Raw genomic sequence first — 20663 nt, 5'->3', positions numbered from 1 at the left:
CTAACATGAGTGACAGTGTTGTTTTTCATGTATCCTAACATAATGTTTGCCACCATCTGAATTTCAAATCTCACTTTTCATATTCTTTCTTCCTCTAGCTCCCCAACCAAGGTAAATAGAATCACTAATCATTGTGTACTGCAAAGTATTTATTTTATATATTGTTATATTGTTTTATATATTGTTATATGCCAGAAAAGGCGTGGATAGTTTTTTTTAATATATGAAGATATGGAATGCAGGAACAGTACATTATATTCAATAGTTTAATTCAATGTTTCAATAAAATGTGTAAATCACTTAATCTTATAATAATATATGCTGTTTTTTGAGGATGAAGTGATTCAAACAGCACTGATATCAATGTATGTCATGCCACCATATAGACGGTGTCTCCAACCAATAACGGCTCGGTCACGGGCACTCCAGTGAAGACGCTGGACACTCCAGCGGCCGCTTCGGGGGGTGTCAGCCCCACCTCTGCTGGCCCTCCTGCCAGACCAAAGCCACCGGCCGCTGCTGCTGTTTCTGCTGCTGCCGCCGCTACAGCGGCCGCTGCCACTGCCTCTGCTGGGTGAGCATGGAGGGGGACAGGACCGAACAGGCTTGAAACCTCTGAGAGGACAGTCCTGACCAGCCTTTAAACCTGACAGAGGACAGTACTGACCAGCTGTTAAAGCTCAGAGAGGACAGTACTGACCAGCTGTTAAAGCTCAGAGAGGACAGTACTGACCAGCTGTTAAAGCTCAGAGAGGACAGTACTGACCAGCTGTTAAAGCTCAGAGAGGACAGTACTGACCAGCTGTTAAAGCTCAGAGAGGACAGTACTGACCAGCAGTTAAAGCTCAGAGAGGACAGTACTGACCAGCTGTTAAAGCACAGAGAGGAGAGTAATGAACAGCTGTTAAAGCTCAGAGAGGACAGTACTGACCAGCTGTTAAAGCTCAGAGAGGACAGTACTGACCAGCTGTTAAAGCTCAAGGAAGACGGTACTGACCAGCTGTTAAAGCTCAGAGAGGACAGTACTGACCAGCTGTTAAAGCTCAGAGAGGATGTGTGGCTGTGAACGCCTTCTCCCTTGGCTGGCAGCTCAGATGAGGGCTTTGTTTATGAAATTGAGTTTCCAGACTATTGTTTACTAGAGATTATTTAGTGTCTACTTCATATTGGGCAGGGTCACAATGCAATGATTGCATTGGTAAATTCAGATGGATTGAGATCCTGCCTGTAAGGCTGTGGATGTTGTGTGTGGGTGCATATGTTATGTTGTGTTACACCTAAAGCAGCACAGAACTAACCCGCTGTTAAACTTTATGGGGGACAGGACTGACCGGCTGTTTTAAGCCAGGGGTGACAGTACTGACCAGCTGTTATGTTGTTTCAGAGTTTACAGTGCTAACCAGATCTGTTTTTCTCTCTCTGTCTTGGTCTCTCTCTGTCTGTCTCTGTCTCTGTCTCTCTCTCTGTCTGTCTCTGTCTGTCTCTGTCTCTGTCTCTGTCTCTGTCTCTGTCTCTCTCTCTGTCTGTCTCTGTCGGTCTCTGTCTCTGTCTCTGTCTCTGTCTCTCTCTCTGTCTCTCTCTCTGTCTCTCTCTCTCTGTCTGTCTCTGTCTCTCTGTCTCTCTCTCGGTCTCTCTCTGTCCCTGTCTCTCTCTCTGCAGTGGCTTGTCTAATGACCTGGTGGACTTTGACCTCCTGGCACCAGGAGCAAGTTCAGGACCTCCCATATCCTCCTGGGGAGGTAAAGGCTATTACCACACACACACACACACACACACACACACACACACACACACACACACACACACACACACACACACACACACACACACACACACACACACACAAACACATAAACACGCATGCATGCATGCCCACACGCATGTACACATGACGAACGCACACACACTTGAATAAGGTGGTCTAAGTTCTCTGTAATGTCTGTCTGCTGTGTCTCTCGTCTCTCTGTAATGTCTGTCTCTCGTCTCTCTGTTGTGATTTACTTGGCTCTGCCCCAACGTTATTAGGCGGTTTGTCAATATGCCCTACAGTGCTCAGTCACTCAGGTCATAAATGATCACAAATGATAAATGGACCGGTTGGAACATTTTGTAAATCATCTTGATTCATAATAAGAGCTGCAAACACTGGGTTTTTAACCTTACTGGCTTCACAAAACCAGTCCAGAAGAGGATATACTAATATTTCCAGCAGCATTTAATATTATGTGGTCTTTGTGATGACAAGGCACCACTACTGATGAGAAATATGTGTCAATGAGAGCAGTTTTAATCCTTAATGGTGTTTTCATCACACGAGCCTCAGTCATTGGATGCAGCCGCAGCTCCATCAGCAGCTGTGTCTGTAAGGGTGGCGGGACAGGTTTGGCCTAAATGTGGCCCGGCATCAGCTCCTATCCGGTGCCGATTCTTGCAGTTAGGGAAGAAAAGGGACCCCTAGTGGTGATAGGGTAAATGTGTAAATGAGAAGCAGTTTTATGGTCCTCAAAGGTGTTCCCGCCAGTTTCAACCCAAATCCATCCTACATCCAGCTTGTGGTTACACAGGTGTGAGAGTGAGACTGCAGCTTCAAGCTAACCCTTATCACACATCCAGTCCCATTCTCCTGGTGAAACACATGTGGATAACACATATGCCTGAAGTAGTTTGGGCTGGTTTCTATCCAGACTAATGAAAAGCTATGATTGCGTAGCACTGAAAGGTTTGTTGCACTCATAAGAACTGAGGAAGAGAAAGGAAAGAGTGTACCAAACCTACACACAGTAAGAAGAATCCCGACTAGACACCCTTAGTTGCCATTGTTCTTGCTCTTAGGGGGTACAGGCCCTGGGCTCTGTAAAGCACCTTAAGACAATTTCTTTGGCGCTATATAAATCACATTGAATTGAATTGAATTAAAACACAAAATGTTCCTACAGCCTCAGTGTCAGCTGCTGTCCGGTGCTGATTCGTGTGGTGAGGGATGGGCTCGAGCATGCAGGCGAGAGGTTGTTAATGAGTACAGATGGGACTCGGCTCCCCTCCATGTCTGTCCTGTGATGCTTAAACGTGCCGGCTCAGATTGGCACGGAGGACTCGTATGGCTGCGGACGCCTCCAACCATGGCTGGCAGCGGGAAAGAGGGCTTTGTCTGTGCAAATGAGTTTCCTGACTGTTGTGTGGTTTCCACTTATTCCACATATTGGGCAGGGGCTCACAATGATTGGATTTGTAAATCCATATGGATGGAGATCCTGCCTGGGTGTGTGTGTGTGTGTGTGTGTGTGTATTTATTGCTTATCCCACTCTAATGCCATTTCTCTGTGTACTCCTTCTTTCCCATCCCCTTCTCTCCCCTACCTTTTCTTTTATCCTCCTATCTCTCGCCTCTCTCTCCCTCTCTCACCTCTCTCGTGGCTGTCTCCTCTGGGTGGGGAAGATCTCTTGGGTGAAGGTAAGTAACACTGATCATTGCTGCTCTATCTGAAACAGCTCCAGTACCTGGGTTAGTGTCACAGCAGCCTGCAGGAGGCCACCAAAACAGTTCTCCCGAAACAGTTCCTCTACACCTCTTACCATCTCAAGTCCATCTTTCAGGGAACTTATTTATATTAGAACTGCGCACACTAGGGCTGGGCGATATGACGATATATATCGTGAGGACGATAGAAACGTGTCTATCGTGACCTTTCTCCTCTATCGTTTCTATCGTGATAAATGTATTTTTTTTCACTATTACAGCTAATATACATTTTAATATAATTTCACATCCTAATATAACATTTTGCTTTTCTTATTATGCAAACTCTAAGTTTATACAACTGTAAAAAAAGAATATTAAGATACATTTTAGAGAACGTGGTTTTGCGACACGACACCGCTTTACATTACGCTGCTTTGCATCATACGCTTGCGACATGATTGACGGTGAGAGCCCGCGAAATTTAATTCTGGTTTTAAAAAAAAATGAATAATGGACGCGCTGCAGGAAGGTGTAACTGTTACCACAGCCGCTGTTATACAATTGGGCATCGACACCCATTGCTAATGACAGCGTCATTACTTTATTGCAGCAGTGAAAATCAAGACATTACAGACGTGCAAATGCTGGGGTGGCCCATTCAAATCAACGGAACTTTTTTGAACATTTTGGAGAGCCGTATAATACGAGTATAATACAAGTGTAGCCATTTATTAGCAGATTCTGTTCCATTTTTCTCAATGATGGTCAAATAGTTGTAGTTTAAGATGCACTATTTCGTTAGTTTAGATTTCTTTTCAGTATTTCAAAAGTGAAGGAGCTGTGGGAGCACAAGAACAGTGAGCATCTAGCAGCGATTATCATAGACATAGCATATGTGTATATGTCTTTGGCGTTTATAGCTTAACTATCTAGATTCTAAGTAGCATGGAGGTTTTTTTTGGTACTCCACGTAGATCATAAACCCTTGAAGATAAAAATGAAATTGGTTGGGAAATGTAAACGCTAATATGCTTTTTATCCAGATAAAACGCAGCTCCATCGTTTACTTGCGTTTGTTTACAGGACCATCTTCACTGTTGCACCAACGGGCTGAAGCGGTCAATGGGGCGTATGTGTAATGGCCAACTTCTTAATTTTCTTATTTTTATACGTGGCCATATAAGAAAATGTTTTTCTCATCATTATTGCTATAGCATATGAACAAACATTGAAAAGAAAGTTTTTTAATTAAATTAAACTTGATTTATCTTCTGAAAGTAGGCCTACATTAAAGAACCACTAAAAGTCACAAGCACTGGACTAAATGTCATGCACTTTGTTTTAATCTTACTATTTAAAGATTCAATGGAAACGTTCAGTACAATCTGCGTAATTGTGGTACAGGTCGTGATGGATCACACTTTTAAGTACACCCCTATCCAGTAAAGCAAGAGGGCATATCGTGATATATATCGCTATCGTGATATAAAATAATCCATATCGTGATATATGTTTTTTTCCATATCGCCCAGCCCTAGCGCACACAGACACCTTTTTTCGGTTTCATATCTGTTTTGTATTCTGCTTCACTGCTTCACTGTCCCTCTTCAGCACAGTTAGACTTTTTTCTGACATTGTCTCAGCAAACTGTGTCTTTCTCTCTCCTCTGGTCGTGTGTCTTTGTGACGTGGTGTGGTGGTTGTGGTTTGGACATGGGTTTGTGTTACGGTGTGTGTGTGTGTGTGTGTGTGTGTGCATGTGTATGTGTGTGTGTTATCCTCCCTCTCCTTCCCCCCTGTCGTGTGTGTGTTGGCATGGTGGTGTGTTTGTGTGTGTGTGTGTGTGGGTGTGGGTGTGTGTGCGTGTGTGTTGGCATGGTGGTGTGTGTGCGTGTGTGTTGGCATGGTGGTGTGTGTGTGTGTGTGTATGTGTGTGTGTGTGTGCTCGGGGCTTTCATCAGGCTCCCTGACTGCTCCTGCTGCCACTAGCTCCGCTGAGCCTTCAGCTGACTCCGCCTCTGCCACGGCTGCTCCACCTACTACTGCCACCAATGGCCAATCAGAAGCCCCCGCAGCTGCCGCTGCTCCCGCCTCTGCGACAGCCGCAGCTCTGCCTGTGCCTGCGCCCACCACCTCCATCTCTGACATGGATCTGTTCGGAGGTCAGTGGGTTTGTCGCCTTGTGCCAACGACAGCCCATGGTTGTCTAGGCAACAGGTGTCTGGCCAACCATGGTGTGCTGAAAGGGTTAATGTCCTCAGGAATGGTACATCCGGCACCAGCACACATAATAGTTTGAGACTTTTACACAGTAACGCTACGTGGATCGAGCGGGGTGCTACCCAGTCATTAATGCTCTAACCTCTCCCAGCCACATCTCTCACTCTCTTTATCCCTCTTTATTTCACTAGAAACCCTTTAAACAAAACAATACCATTATTATATAATGTGGGACAACCAGTTTTTCCCAGAACATAGTCTCTCTGCCTCTCTCACCCTGTCTGACCTTTAAAGGAATATTGATTAAATCTGTGCAATTTAATCAATGAACAAGTTAAATATACACACCCAATTGCACTATTTAACTCTCATTATCGCCCTCTGTAAGCAGCCTGCTCAGTACTGATCTCTGTGTGGCTTTCGATTATATCTCAAGAACTGTGCCTCTCATGAGGGGGTTCTTAGCTAACCCTAACCCTAACCCTTGACCCCTAACCCCTAACCCCTAACTCTAACACAAATCTCAGGGGTTGCCGAAGTCAAAGGCTTGTCCATCATGCTGTTTGACTTTCTTAACCCTAGCAGAGCCTGGCTTGAGTCATATTATAGAGCAAAATATACTCTGTGTTTCCTCTGTCATTCTCCATTGTGTATGAAGAAGGCTCAGACTAGACTAGACTGCTGCTCCATACAGCCTGTGTGACATGAATGATGTTTGATCAGAGAGTCACTTCTTCATTCCTGGGAGTCTGGCGTGCAGACAGACATCCAAGCCCTCTGGAAGTGGATTGAGCTTAGCCAATTAGCTTCAGGTAGTGCCTGGGGGGGCTTGGAAACAAACAGACATGCTACTTTCTAGTAAAGTCTTCAAGAGTAAAAAAGATGTTTGTCTTCTGCATACACGCCAGCTTTCCAGGAATCAAGCTTTCCCAGATAGCAACTAACTCTGCCGGATTCAGGCCAAAGCTGGGCCGGACCTGCACCTGCTCAGAGTTACCTGCTATCTCCTAGCCTAGCTTGTCTCTGAGTTTGGGCTGGACACAGCTTCTCTCCCCTGCTCACCTTCAGATTCTGATTTCGATCTCTTTCTCTTTCGCCCCTACATCCGTTTGTTTGTTTGTTTGTTTGTCTGTTGTTTCCAACTGGCTGCTCTGTTGATGTTTGCCACTGACCCCGCCCCCTCATCTGCGGTATCCAGACGCGTTTGCTCCCTCCCCTGGGGATGGCCCGCCCACTGTAGGCGGAGCTCCAGTAGCTGCTGTTGATGCATGTGCCGGATCTGGTGGGTGATGAGATTACACTGCCTTTCAGCATTCTGTGTGTGTGTGTGTGTGTGTGTGTGTGTGTCTTGGTGGTGTGTGTTTGTGTGAGTATGTATGTGTTTGTGCTGTGTGTGTGTGTGTGTGTGTGAGTGTGTTTATGTGTACAGTATATCTGTGAGGTGAAGGTCTATCTATGTGTGTGTGTGTGTGTGTGTGTGTGTGTGTGTGTGTGTGTGTGTGTGTGTGTGTGTGTGTGTGTGTGTGTGTGTGTACTCACATACTGATTGGCTGTTATGGTTGGTAAGCAGAGTTCAGTGTGGGTTGTCAGTTCTGTTTTTTATGCACTCTTGTCATGTTGATGTCTATAAATGCTCTGTGTACCACACCTTCCAGAACATTCTCAAACCAGTACTTTAGCTCTCTGTCTGTGTGCCTATATCTGTTTTTTGCTCTTCTTTGCTTTTAGCAGCAGAGCTTTTGAGTGAGTATCTTAGGCTCGCCCCACCCTTGTGTAGGTGCACCATACGTGTGTGTGACAAGTGTGTAAGTGTCTGTGAATCCCAGTAACAGCAATGACAAGCAATTCAGCAGCATTTGTGTTGGTGTGAAGTGTATCCACAGTGATCCACAACCATTTCTAAAACCTTTTGAGCAGGGTTTCCGCTAGGATTTGTTCTTGCCAGCCCAGTGTCCAGAAATCACGTTTTGGCCGTCGACATCTCTGATAGAGTAGGCTATGCCTTCCAGGTAGAAATGCAGTTATTTGATTAGCTAATCACCATGATATGTCTGACAATGGAAATTAGATTTTCTATTAATTGACATTGCTGCAGACGTGGTGAAGGCTTCGGAGGGCGGAGCGTAGCCTGAAGCTTCACTGCAAATTAAATGTGATTGGATAAAATCCGTTTTCACCCCATAGTGTCTACTGGGAGTAGGGAGCAGTCGGATTTTGTGACTTGCATTTATTAATAAAATATGTAACTAGCTATAGTTCCATTATATTGATATATTTGCTTTTGTTACAATTCAAATGTCCTCTTTAAGGATACATTTTCTGTTATAAATGAGCATTTTGACCAGCATTTTTTTTATTGATAGTTTTTAATCAATTTAGTACGCAAAAAAACGGTAATTACCAGCTAACGGAAACACTGCCTGTGATTCCAGTCTGTGTTGTTGATGAAGGTTCTGCTGTATTGCTTCAGAAGCTCCGACCAGCTTCTTAAAGCACTAACAGGCCAGTAGAGGATGCTTCCCCCCCCCCACCCCGCTCTACTGGCCATCACACTTCTTGAGGCCTAATGTCCCAACCCTGCACTTGCAGTGCAGCAGAGTGAGAGTGAGAGTAAGAGCTCCTCCACAGCCTCTCACAGCCAGAGCTGGAAACAAGTCCGGGGTCAGAGAGTAGAAGAGCTGCTATGGTTTGTATTCCAGACATACATTAAAATGACGTAAAGCAGTTCAACCTTACAGGAGACGTGCCACACTGCCGTGAGACTAGCTTTTAGTGTCCACACTATGGTCTTGAACTCCTCGTTTGGCATTTATGAGTTGACATGATTTTGAGGCCTAATTTGCTTTGAATCAAATCACATTGGTATCTGGTAAAGGAAGGTGAGCTAGTCGGATTTAGGCTGGCCACGCCAAACTATGACAAACCACCTGCTAAATGGAACTTGCTGACCCAATAAGGACTCATTTTACTAGAGACTGGCCTGGAATGTAACTCAGCTCAACGTATCCACATAACAAATAAAATAGATCCGCTAGCAGGCATACTAGGTAACATCTTCATGTACCGCTATTGTATTAGCTGGTTTTGAGAGTACTTCCAGAGCTCCCCATTGCCATAGGATTGGTGAAGTCAAAACTCCACTCAGCAGATGGTCTCCAGACCAATATCTCAGTGTGACAGCAAGCAGGCAGCACCAGGTTGTCCATACACAAAATGGCCTTTTACTTTCTAACCCTGAACTTCACACCAGCTTTGTCTCTTAGACTCCTGTATACCAACCCCCCCCCCCCCCCCCCCCTCCCTGCCATCATCTCAGTTGCAAACTAACCGTTCTCATCCAGGAATATTCACGGGAATATCCCTCTATCGCCTGGCTCCCCCCAACCCTCCTTAACACAATTTGTCAGTGTTTGATGATGTGACAAACATGTACTGATGCGTCTTTACAACATCTTCTCCTGTGTCTCTTGCTTTTTGGGGGGCATGGACCAAGTAAGTACCTGTAGGAGCCTGAATAAGACGTTATAAGGATTGAAGTTAAGATCTAAGTAAATATTATAAAGATATAGGCTCGTGTACATGTTCCATCATCTCTTGATGTAGAAATGTGAAGCTTTTTTTGTCTCCAATGGCAGAGAATTACTTCGAACTGCCCTTCGTTAGAACTACCCTACCCCTCCACCCTTATCCCCAATCTGAAGCATTAAAGTTCTTCTGCGTCCACATTGCCACAAAGAACCCGCATAGGAACCCAGTATACTTTGGTAGAACACATCCTGAGAGCTGTCCTGAGAGTTCCCAGACATTAGGAGACTTCACCAGAGGCACAGCCGTGTCTGGTCCGTCTGTGTCTGTGTCTGTCTGTGTCTTTTCTGTGGCTAGTGTTAGCTGGCTGTGACTCAGCTGTGAGTGATAACCTGTGGCTGCAGCAGTAAGGTTAATGGTGGCCTTCCTGAAAAATCCAGCAGTGCTTTTCTTTTTCCTCCTCTTTTCTCTCCTCCTGTTCAGATATTACAGAAACATTAAGGTTGGCTTGTGTATTGATTTTTTTTCTCATTGCTGATTTTTGTTTAACACATTTCCTTGTAAACTACCCCCACCCCTTCTCAATTTCACCTAATCCACCCCTATTGCCCCCACACCTGCCCCCATCTCTACCCCTCTCTTTTCCTGCACCTTCTCCCCCCAACCCCCCAAAAAAAGACCCCTTCGCGACATCAGAAGGGAGTGCAGAAATGGCCCCCCAGTTGGACCTCTTTGCCATGAAGCCAGCCGACATGGCACCAGAGCTGGACCTCTTTGCCATGAAGCCAGCCGACATGGCCCCACAGATGGACCTCTTTGCCATGAAGCCAGCAGACAGCGGTGCCGCCCCGGATGCCGGTCCAACCGCTGGTGCTGAACCCGTCACACTCTCTCCCAGCGCTTCTGATGTTGAGGCTGAGGCTGATGCTGAGGCTGAGGTTGAGGCTGAAGCTGACGCTGCTGATGCTGCTGATGCTAGTGATGCTGATGCTGACGCTGCTGCCTCACCCGACTCCACCGCCGCCGCCACCGCTGCTTCTCCCACTGCAGCCTCTGAACCTGCTGCCGGCTCAGCTGCTGCTCCCGCCTCGGCTCCTTCTCTAGACCTGTTTGGTGGTAAAGACTCCTGCTTCCATTCCATCCTCTGATACAGTTCTCTCTCTCTCTCTTCCTCTCGCTCTCTCTCTGTCTGTCTTTCTGTCCTGTTCTCTATATCGCTATCTCTGTTCTATTTCTCTGTCTCTCCGTATCTTCCCAATTTACCTTTCTTTCTTTTCCTCTCTCCGTCTTGTCTTTCTGGCCTATTCTCTGTCTCTCTATCTCTCTGTCCTGCCTACCCTTCCTCTCTTCTCTATCCCTCTGTCTGGCCCTCTCTCCTTCTCTTCCTCTCACTATTCTATTTGTCTATCTCTGTTTCTTTCTGCAGCTCTTTCTGTCTCTCAGTGCATTTTGCTCTGCATCATGGTACTTGTAGTTTTTGCTCTGCCCTCTCTGCTCTTTCTCCCCTGTGCTGCTGCCAGCCCTGCTGTTTTCTTAACCTTGTTCTTGCTCTGTTCTTTCTTACAGCTTATTTGCTGCTTTTATTATTATTTCCGTTAATGTTATTTCTGTTATATCATTTTGTTATGTTTGATTATTGTGGTGGCTTATGGTGGTTTATTTTTCATGTCTTTAAGCTAAACTTTTGAGTGAATCAAAAAAATTGACCACCTCTGCAAATCCACCAAAGTACACCTCTGGCTACTTCGAGTAAATATAGCTGATGTGATCTCCTTATAATACCCTTGCTGACCCAGGGGTTGGATATTCATTTTAAACTTTGAAACTCACCCAGCAACCTGGACCGTCCCTCTTCTCTGATTTCTCTTAGGTCAAGAGGTGTGGGTCAACAATTGCGATTCAGACTCTGAAACTAATACTCCTACTGCAGGTAGTCAAAACCAGAGGAAAGATGCTGTCCATCTAATCAGCATCTTTCCCCTTCTGACTGCCGCTGTGCAGTAGATATGAAAAATAACACTCATATCTGTTGCTAAATTTAAAAATATTACATTATAAATGTTACCATATTATTTTTTTTTTATTTCTTCTTGTGTTTTATTACAATATTCTTTAGCTTTACGTAAGAGATAAGTTAACTTGAGTTAAAACTTTCCTTTTTTGATCACATTTGATTACACTTATGACTCCTGTTTGCTGCCCTTGCCTTTGCCTTTCTTTCTGACTGCTTAATGCTTCCCATATGCACTGAGTTGAAACTTAATGTGTATGTATGTCCTTGTCCGTAGATATGTTTGATTCTATGCCTGAGCAAACCTCCCCCTCAGCACCCAATGCAGACGCTACTCCTAGCATAGGCCTATTTGGTGCAGGTACAAGAGCTGACTGTCTCCTTTCGTGTTCAACGTCTTCATCTCCTCTGGTCTTCTTCGTTCTTCCTCCTCGTCCTCTTCCTCTTCCTTCTGTTGTTCTACTCCTTTTTCTGTCGTCTGTTTTTCTCCACACGTCCTGGTTTGTCTTCCATAGTGGTGACTCGCCACCGGTGCATGTTGATGCACGCTTGTTTGTGAGAGACAATAAGAAAGTATTGGCAACTGCATGATGTCACTCTCTCTCTCAGTCTCTCTCTCTCTCTCTCTTTCCTGCATTCACTCTTCTCTTTTCCTCTCCTTTAACCCTCTGCTTCCGGCGCTTTCTCTGCCTCGTCTTCCTGCTCCGGCCTCTGATTGGCTAGATCTCCCAGCGGTGTCCCGTGGGCCCTCCCCATTGCCCCCAGAGGCTAACATGACTGGTGATCTGCTGTCGGGTGAGTCTCTAGGCAACCCATTGAGTTCTTCCTTTGTCCCCAGTTCTTTTTGTGATGAGTCTCCTTCATTAGTGTTTTGGTATCTAGCTGTCCTTCTATTAATGTGTCTAAGTGTCCTTTTATTTCTCTATCCCCTTTCTCTCTGTTCTTTCACTCCTTTTCTCTCTGCTCTCTCTTTCACTCTTTCTTTCTCTCTCTCCCTTTCTCTTTCTTTCCCTCTTTACTCTCTCTCTCTCTCATTCTGTTCTCTCTCTCACTCACTCCCTTTCTCTGCTCTCTCCCTCCCTTTCCCTCTCTGCTCTCTCTCTCTCACTTTTTCTCTCTATCTCTCTTTCTTCAGATCTTTCCCCTGCGGGCCCTCCAGTAGGTGGAGCCCTCGCTGCCTCCTCTCCCCCCAAACCTGAGGTCCCGGTGCTTGACCTCTTCGGGGGTAGGTACCTTCAGCTCAGCCTGCACAGACAATCACATAGGCTGCCAATGAGTCCAGAGCCAAACCTGATAGATCAGGGCCAGATCAGAGCCAGATCAGGGCCAAACATGATCGGCACGCCGCTTGAACAGTAGCTAGGCTATCACTGATTATCATACTGTATCACTCGCTGGTTATTCACTTATTTACTTAGTTACTTAAAGATTACTGTATTTCATCTGTGTGTCTTCAGATATTATGAGTGTATTTCTTTCAGACGATATCATGGTAGGGTGGGTACGCCATTTGCCCTGTTGAGAGTAGTGCACAGTTTTCTGTTGAAAACTGTCACAAACAGTGTTCCGCAAAATCAATCCCAAGAAAAGAAAGACGTTTTAGTTGACCAATCCCTCTGACCCCTGGTTCTGGTTACCCTACCAACCCCCCCCCCCCCCCCACACCCTTCCTCCCAGACACGTTTGGGGATTCGGGTGGAAGCCTTCAGCCTGCTGCACCTGCCACTGCTGGAGCTGACCTGCTGGGAGGTACAGCATCACAACTCACACCAGCATTCACAGTGTTCACAGGAAGGAAGATAGTGTTCATGACTTCTTCATGTTAAAAAGGCTTTGCTACATTGTAGCTATTCCATTACTATAATTGTATTGTATTGTAATTGGTTGCATAAAACAAGGTCAAGATCAGCACATAGCAGATACAGTATATGTCTTCATGGCTGCTGTTCTCTCATCTTTAAACCCACATTGTCCAATCCCAACCTACCCTCCTAGGCCTGAGTCCATCGTTGGCCCCAGGTGAAGCTCCTTCTCTGGCCCCTGCTTTGGCCCCAACCTCCCTAGCTCCAGCTCCGGCCCCTACGACCGCCCAGAACGACCTGCTGGAGGACACTGGAGACCTGTTCACAACCACAGTCGCCGCTCCTGCCTCAACAGTGCCCTCTAGTGGCTTTGATGCCTCAGGTAGGACTGGTCCCGGCGTGTGTTTGTTCCATGACTGACACAACCTTTATAAGCCACTGAGCATTATTTGACAACAAAACTGTGTGACTTGTGTTTGTGTCATGTGATGTGACGTGTGTTTGTTATATAAAATACAGTATAAATGCATTATACTTTTCTTGGTTTTATGAAGAGACTTTGAAGGTTGCATGCTCTGTAAAAATATGAATCATATGAACAACAAAGCTGTTTTGTATGGTTGATAATTTATAATTGGGACGTATATACTTCTCATCAAATTAAGACAAGATATGACAAGCTCTGGCTAGCAGCAGGATATGAGTGATTCTATGATTGTGCGTGTGTGTGTGTGTGTGTGTGTGTGTGTGTGTGTGTGTGTGTGTGTGTGTGTGTGTGTGTGTGTGTGTGTGTGTGTGTGTGTGTGTGTGTGTGTGTGTGAGTGAGTTTGAAACATAATATGTGTGTGTGTGAGAGAGAGAGAGAGAGAGAAAGGGTTAAATAGAAATAGAGATGTAATGTGTGTGTGTGTGTGTGTGTGTGTGTGTGTGTGTGCGCGCGCGTGTGTTGCCTGTGCTGCTGCTGCTGCTGTGCCCTGTATGTGTTTTGCATGAGTGAGCGGTGCTGAGATTGCTGCCCTGGTTACATAACAGTGAGGGTTCCAGCGCTACGCTGAAGGCTTAATTCCTCACACACGCCTTTCTCTCCTCCCCCCTTCTGTCTCGCTCTTTCTGTCCCTTTTTCTTCTGTGTGTATCGCCCACTCTCCCAACACATGTCTTTCTTACCCGATTTGTGTTCCGTTCTGTTCTGTTCTGTTCTGTTCTGTTTTTCTTTTTTTCCTTCTCTTTTTTTGATGTCTTATTCCATTTGCCTCTGCCCCCCCGTCCCCCCCTCATGATCGCCTTTCCTCTCTCCTCAATTCTGTTTTCTTCTCTCTCTCTCTCTCTCTCTCTTTCTCTCTCTCTCTCTCACTCTCTCTCTCTCTCTCTCTCTCTCTCTCTCTCTCTCTCGCTCTTGCTCTCGTTCACTCTGCTGGCTCATTGCTTGCTTCCACTCTGTGATTGGTGAGTTCTCACTAGGCTACCTCCCACAGTGCTTTGCGGCATGAGCCATGTCTGACCTTTCGCCTGAGGCTAAATTGTTTAGAATGTTTAATACAAAGAAAAAAAAGAAGAATTCTCCCTGTCTGGTTGAATGGTCTGTTTTGGTGTTCTTCCCTAAATATTGTTTTATTTTAAGGGTCCCCACCCAAGGTGTTTTTATATTACTCTCATGTTCACAGGGAGCCTGACCTAAGCTTGCTTATTTACCAAAGTGTAGTGCCTGAATGCAAAAACAGAAAAAAGCATTAATTTGTGTGGTGCTGTGGTAGATCTCCCAGCTTAGTTCTTTACATGCATGCAGAACATAGACCTCGGAATGCTCCAGTAAGGTCTGTCTTTGTGTGATTGCACTGCTGATCTCTCGTCCAATCCCGCATGGTAGTTAGAAGGTTCTAGAACTCAAGAGACAGTCTTACCTGTCTGATCTCTTATCCTCTTCCTCTTCTTCCTTCATGCTTTCCTCCCCAGTGTTTGGTGGATTAGAGGATCTGCTCATGCCGACAGTCACGCCCCAGAGCACCGGAGGCACGCCCATGGCACCAACGCTGCTAGCTCCTGTAACGCCGCTAGTTCCTGTAACACTGCTAGCACCACTGGCTCCTCTAGCACCACTTGCACCGCTAGCTCCTCTAGCACCGCTGGCTCCAGTTGTACAGCTAGCAGGATTACCGTTAACAGGAGCGCCACTAACAGGAGTAGCTCCGTTAGCAGGAGCCCCATCAGTGCCTGCTGGAGCTCCGTTAGCCCCAGCCCCAGCTCCAGCTCCAGCCCCAGCCGCTGCAACCCCACCTGCAAAACCCATTGGAGGAGACCTGGACACATCCCTAGCTAATCTGGTTGGAAGTATGTGGTGACAAACAGCATGCTATTCAGGGGCCCATTACTTAGTTGTTAAATATGGCTGCTGTTTTTAACAATCAGTGAATATTCATATTAAATACTTTGGGTTGTTATCATATTAAATACTATGGGGTTGTTATCATATTAAATATCATGGGTTGTTAGCAGCTGAACTGTGTTATTATGAAGAGTTACAACAGGTATTGAGGGGATCGATGACCGTTATTACCAGATAGAGTAAGGTCCTGGAACTGATCGTTTCTCTTTCAATTGCAGACTTGGGAGTCGCAGCCCAGAAGAAGTAAGTTTTGTTGTGTGTGTGTGTGTGTGTGTGTATCTGTGAGTGTTTGCGTGTGTGCCTGTAGATGATCAAATTCGGTTTTAGGTTTTTCTAAACCACTCTCAATCTCGCATTTAATTTGAACTGCTTTTGGTTTCTATTGATCAATCTTCCTCAGGCAGTTGCCTTCTTCAGCTGTGCACAGAATTGATCTAGAGCCTCAGTCAGCAGTGGGGAGTGAATAGATTGAATTTGTCTGAGTCATACTTGATAGATTGATTTGGTCTGAGTCGTAATTTGAGTACACTGCTGAGCCCCTCAGCCACTCTGCATTGAATGTGTATCACTCTACCCAGGGGGCGACAATTGTAGATATATTATGATTGATAGATGGGAGGGGAGGATTGATTGGTTGAATGAGGTTGATTGACAAGTGTCTACTCCATTAGGGACCAGCAGTGGAGTGAGAAGAAGCTAACAGGCGGGGCAAACTGGACCCCGCAGGTTGCCCCTTCTGTCTGGGGAGCCCCAGGTGCTCAGATGGTAAGAGAACAATTCAGTTAATCGTCACCCATAGAGCAGCTCTTGACTCTCTGTTGGCCTGAGCCTGATGGTGGGCCAGAGGTTCCTGTGGGGGAATACACCCTGCCTGGCCCTGGAGTGGATTAGAAGGACACATGCTTCACTTTACAATGAGAACTGACCTTTTACTGACCATTAAGATCATTGTAGATGATCACTGTCAACATAACTCTCTCTCTCTCTCTCTCTCTCTCTCTCTCTCTCTCTCAAACTCTCTCTCTCCCTCTCCCTCTCAATCTCTTACTCTCTCTCTCTCTCTCTCTCTCTCCCTCTTTATGTGATCTTGCGATTGACCCCATAACACCCTCTTCAGATTTGAGCACAGTTGAAAACATTTAATAACAGAAACACTTCTGTGACACTCACCTGAAGAAAAAATGAAATGAAACTCCTCATATTTGGATCATTTTAAAATAATGATAGTGATTCAGAAAATAATGATGTTGATGATGTTCTGTCTGGAAAGTCAAACAAGAGGCATCATGCAAAAATCATCCGCATGGAATGATTAATAGATTAATGAGACCTGTCAGAAAAGAAACATGAAAGGACTGTGTTTGTTTCTTAACTCCCTCCTGCCAAGGGTGTGTGTGTTGTGTGTGTTAACTCTTTCCCTGTCCCCAGACTGGTGCTCCACCCACACCTCCAGCTGGAGCCATGCAGGGCTTTGTCATGGTGAGTTCAAGACGTCCATGCCACTAAAACACAGATTATATTTGGTTGCTAGAGAGGATATCCTCTCCCATCACTTTGCCTCTCCCTGTCTTTCACTTCTCTCTCCCACTCTCTCTCTCTCTCTCTCACACACACACATACATTCTCTGTTCCTTTCTGTCTCTCTCTCTCTATTTGGCGTATATAAAGGTGAGCCACCAGTCTGTGCTGAGAGAAAGGGGAGGCATGGAGGTGGTGAAAAGTGTTTGGGGCCAGAAGTCTCATTTAGAGAGTGTTGGAGGTCTTTGTATAAACCTCCAGTTGAGAAACATATGGCCGATCTACAGTTGAAGCTCGTTCACAGGTCTACAAATAGATATGTGGCACACCTGAATCCAGCCGTCGGCAGAGGCCATCCTTTCTTGTGGGGAGGATGAGACATTGGATCATTTGTTAGTGTACCGTAGAAGATTAGAGGGGCTTCTTGAATGCTTGAGGGAATGGTTTGTCGTGTCGTCGGTTTATTAATGGCCCAGGGTACAAGGTGAAGATGAAGCATGGGCTCTATTTGTGTGACTTTTTATTGGGGTCAGCTAAGTTGGCCATTTGGAAGACCTGGAAGAACAGAATCTTGGGAGTGGGCTCAGAAGATTCTGATGAGGTTTTAACCCATTTTTCCTTTGTTTTATGGGGGATATATGAATAAAATAAGACATACAAAGGGACCATTTTATGGTTTATGAGAGCTGTTCCACCATGGGACCTGTGCTAAAGGGGAAGCTGAAGGGTCACATTAAGACTGAATATGCTTATTATATCTTGGTTTATGATGTCCCTTTCAAGTGTTTTGGGGGTTGGGGGGAGGGGGGCTCTGTGTGAGGCTGAAGATGATGAGCAAATGGATTTGAAGTGTAATGGCGGAATGGGAGGGGGGGTCTGAAGGGGTATGTGATTTTGTGATGTAAGACAGCGGTTAAATAAAGGAGTGTTAAACCTCTCTCTCTCTCTCTCTTTCTCTGTCTCTCTCTCTATCCCCCTCTCTCTAGTCAGTTGGAGGTCATGTGTTCTAGTGGTATAATACTGTGAGAAATCAATGGTTTAATAAAAGAGTGTTAAACCTCTCTCTCTCTCTCTCTCTCCCTCCCCCTCTCCAGCCCCCAGCTGCTGCCCCTGTACCTCCTATGATGGCTCCCATGGGAGCACCAATGATGGGCCAGCCCATGATGAGACCCCCTCGTGGTGTAGCGGTCGCTTCGCCAGGAGCACCGGTACACAATCAAACAGACAAACTATAAATATATATGTGTGTGTGTGTGTGTGTCACTTTTTTTATTCATTGCAACTTCATCTACAATAATGTCTAAGTTGTATATCTGTCTTTGTATATTTCAAATAACTGGTAAATGAGCCGATTGTCCATGTGTGCAGCAACATTAACTTGCCCTCTGTGAGGAACCGTTTAGGTCACTTGAGGTGATTCTGTTAAGTCTAGGGTATATATCAAGCACAAACACTGCTATCTGCTCCCTTGATTTGAACAATTAAATAGCCATCTAAAATAAATTAAATCCCTATTGTTGCAATGGGAGGGGTAATAGCTTTTCACAATGAATATAGAGAGGTCCACATCCCTCCTCAGTCTCTCTGCAGTCAAATGGTCCGTGCAGTGGAGCTGATGTTGTCTTTTTTCACCCTTCTACATTGTAATGCCCCCCAGCTGACCCCTGGACCTGCTGTCCAGAGCCCCAAGAAGCCAAAAGACCCCCTGGCTGACCTTGACCTCAAGGGCTTCATGTGATCAGGTAGGCAGCCGGAGCTCTGGGACCGTAACCATTCAGCTATCAGGCAACCATCTTAATGGATGCTGCATGCCACACAATACACAATACACACGCACAAGCACACAAGCATAGCCTACTTGATTGGGCATAGCTTGTGTGATTCAGCAGTGTGGCTATACATCATGGTCTCTCTTTGATACTCAGCAGACTTATGGCATGACATGAGCTCTAACTATGAGTGAGGTTTGATGTTTATGAGTTGTTTTTCTTCTTCTTCTTTCAGATTTGATTCCTTTAGTCTGGATTGGAGTGGAGTACGTTTGCCTGGCGCCCCCTCCACCCTTGAGATAAACAGAGCCCTCGACTGAACCCCCCCCCCACCCCCCCACCCCCGAAACTTCTCACCTGCCCCCACCTATTCTCTCCTGTAATGCCCCTTCACCTCTCCCCTAGCCTCTTAAATGTGTAGCTCAACGTGTGACGTGAACTAGAGAGAGAGCGAGAGAGTGAGAGAGAGCGAGAGAGAGAGAGAAAGTGAAAATGAAAATGAGCTTGTGCTTATATTGGTGTAATGTTTTTGTCCAAACAAAAATGAACAAAAAAACAGAACCATTCTAAAAAATGATGCATAACAATATTTAAAAAAAGAAAGATGGCATTTGTATTTTAGGTTCTTTTACAAGTGTTGCCATTTGAACTGAATGCAGTGGGTGTGTGTGTATGTGTGCCTGTGTATCTGCGTGTGTGTGTGTGACACCCTGACACCCTCTGGACTTTTGGCCAGAACCGTCAGTGTCTGGGCATGACCCCTCCATGACCTCCCCCTCCCCCTCCTTGTACACCTGTTTTGCAGAAATGTAACGTGTGTCATTTTGCAAACGTGCAGTAAGTTGATTGCTCTCTGTAAAAACATACAAGGGCATCCGAGGACTTTCTCAATACTCTGTATGTGTGTGTGAACGGCGTTTATCGATGTGAGTCTGATATTAAATGATAAGAAGTCATGTGGCCATAATTATATCCCATTATCAATCAAACATGTTGGGTAACAAATATGAATATATGAATATCTAAGTTAAATATATACAAATGAAGAGCAGGTGTCAGCTTCGGAAATCCAGACCAACAATGTTGTCAGGTTTCAGTATGTTAATTTATTTTTTATCCGTAACTTATTTATTTATTCGCTTTTGTTAGCGTTATTTAAATGTACTTTTAACGGTTTGCTGAAATGGTCAAACTGTTGTTTACATTTGAGGATATTATCCACAAGTACATATCGGCCTTTTTTATTTTTGGAGACTACTTCAGACCTATTGGATTTCGTCTTGTAGAATTGATTGCAAAACTATTAAATATAAGTAGCCGGACTGTGTATGTCCGTGATGAAAGAAACATAGGAACAGCCTGTAATAAAGGCCCATGTTTGAGCGAACAAAACATCCCTGCTGGTCACAGTGTCCTCGTCAGTGAAATGTTGTGTTTGACTCTCATAGTTGCTAGTGCTTTGTTATTGCCAGGCTGAGGGTGGTCCTTTTAGTGTTATTTTTGTATTACCGTAGAAGATACCTAGTCTGGAGATTGGTCCCTGTTTTCCCTTGGAACTGGTCTTACCCAGGCCTACACATAATCCACTCTTTGGTTGTCCAGCACCGCCATGTCCCCACTGCTCCCTCTGCTGGTGAAGAGTTGGAAGTGTAGTTGGCACAGTAGGATCTGTGCACCTGGATGAGGTCACTGTTGAACAGTGTTTCTAACGTGTTTCAAGGCAGCTCTGTACAACCCAATGGAATCCAGTCATATTCTGTACAGTTACCCTATATAACTGGTAGGTCTTTGTGTCGTCATATCAAGTGACTGTAAGTCCACTGTTTTTGTGAAATAAATGATGGACCTGATAGGATCTTGGGGAGGGAGATGGGGTGAAAAGAAGCATTTATTTTTAATTTCAAAAGGCTTTTGTTTTTTTAAGGACTGGTTTATTTTTGTTTATGATGCCCCTTTTCAGTGCATGTAAGACCTCAG

General features: G+C 45.2%; 1 protein-coding gene across 1 annotated transcript in view; it reads left to right on the top strand.

Moving 5' to 3' along the window:
• The window catches only part of snap91a (synaptosome associated protein 91a), a gene marked incomplete at both ends in the record, with an annotated part of 48962 nt that extends 30307 nt beyond the window's left edge, over window positions 1-18655 (top strand). The window contains 16 exons of the mRNA XM_080857391.1: window positions 387-574; window positions 1660-1739; window positions 5421-5621; window positions 6878-6961; window positions 9883-10320; window positions 11493-11576; window positions 11939-12010; window positions 12351-12440; window positions 12893-12964; window positions 13280-13399; window positions 14970-15344; window positions 15618-15642; window positions 16071-16164; window positions 16828-16878; window positions 18012-18125; window positions 18575-18655. Coding sequence (XP_080713517.1) covers window positions 387-574; window positions 1660-1739; window positions 5421-5621; window positions 6878-6961; window positions 9883-10320; window positions 11493-11576; window positions 11939-12010; window positions 12351-12440; window positions 12893-12964; window positions 13280-13399; window positions 14970-15344; window positions 15618-15642; window positions 16071-16164; window positions 16828-16878; window positions 18012-18125; window positions 18575-18655 — 2169 coding nt within the window. The remainder of the gene's footprint in view (window positions 1-386; window positions 575-1659; window positions 1740-5420; window positions 5622-6877; window positions 6962-9882; window positions 10321-11492; window positions 11577-11938; window positions 12011-12350; window positions 12441-12892; window positions 12965-13279; window positions 13400-14969; window positions 15345-15617; window positions 15643-16070; window positions 16165-16827; window positions 16879-18011; window positions 18126-18574) is intronic.
• Between the last annotated feature and the right edge of the window lie 2008 nt (window positions 18656-20663).

This window comes from Sprattus sprattus, assembly GCF_963457725.1.
Source record: "Sprattus sprattus genome assembly, chromosome: 19".
Taxonomy (NCBI): Eukaryota; Metazoa; Chordata; class Actinopteri; order Clupeiformes; family Clupeidae; genus Sprattus; species Sprattus sprattus.
The sequence above is the reverse complement of the archived record's forward strand: the minus strand, read 5'-3'. Positions and strand labels throughout refer to the sequence as shown.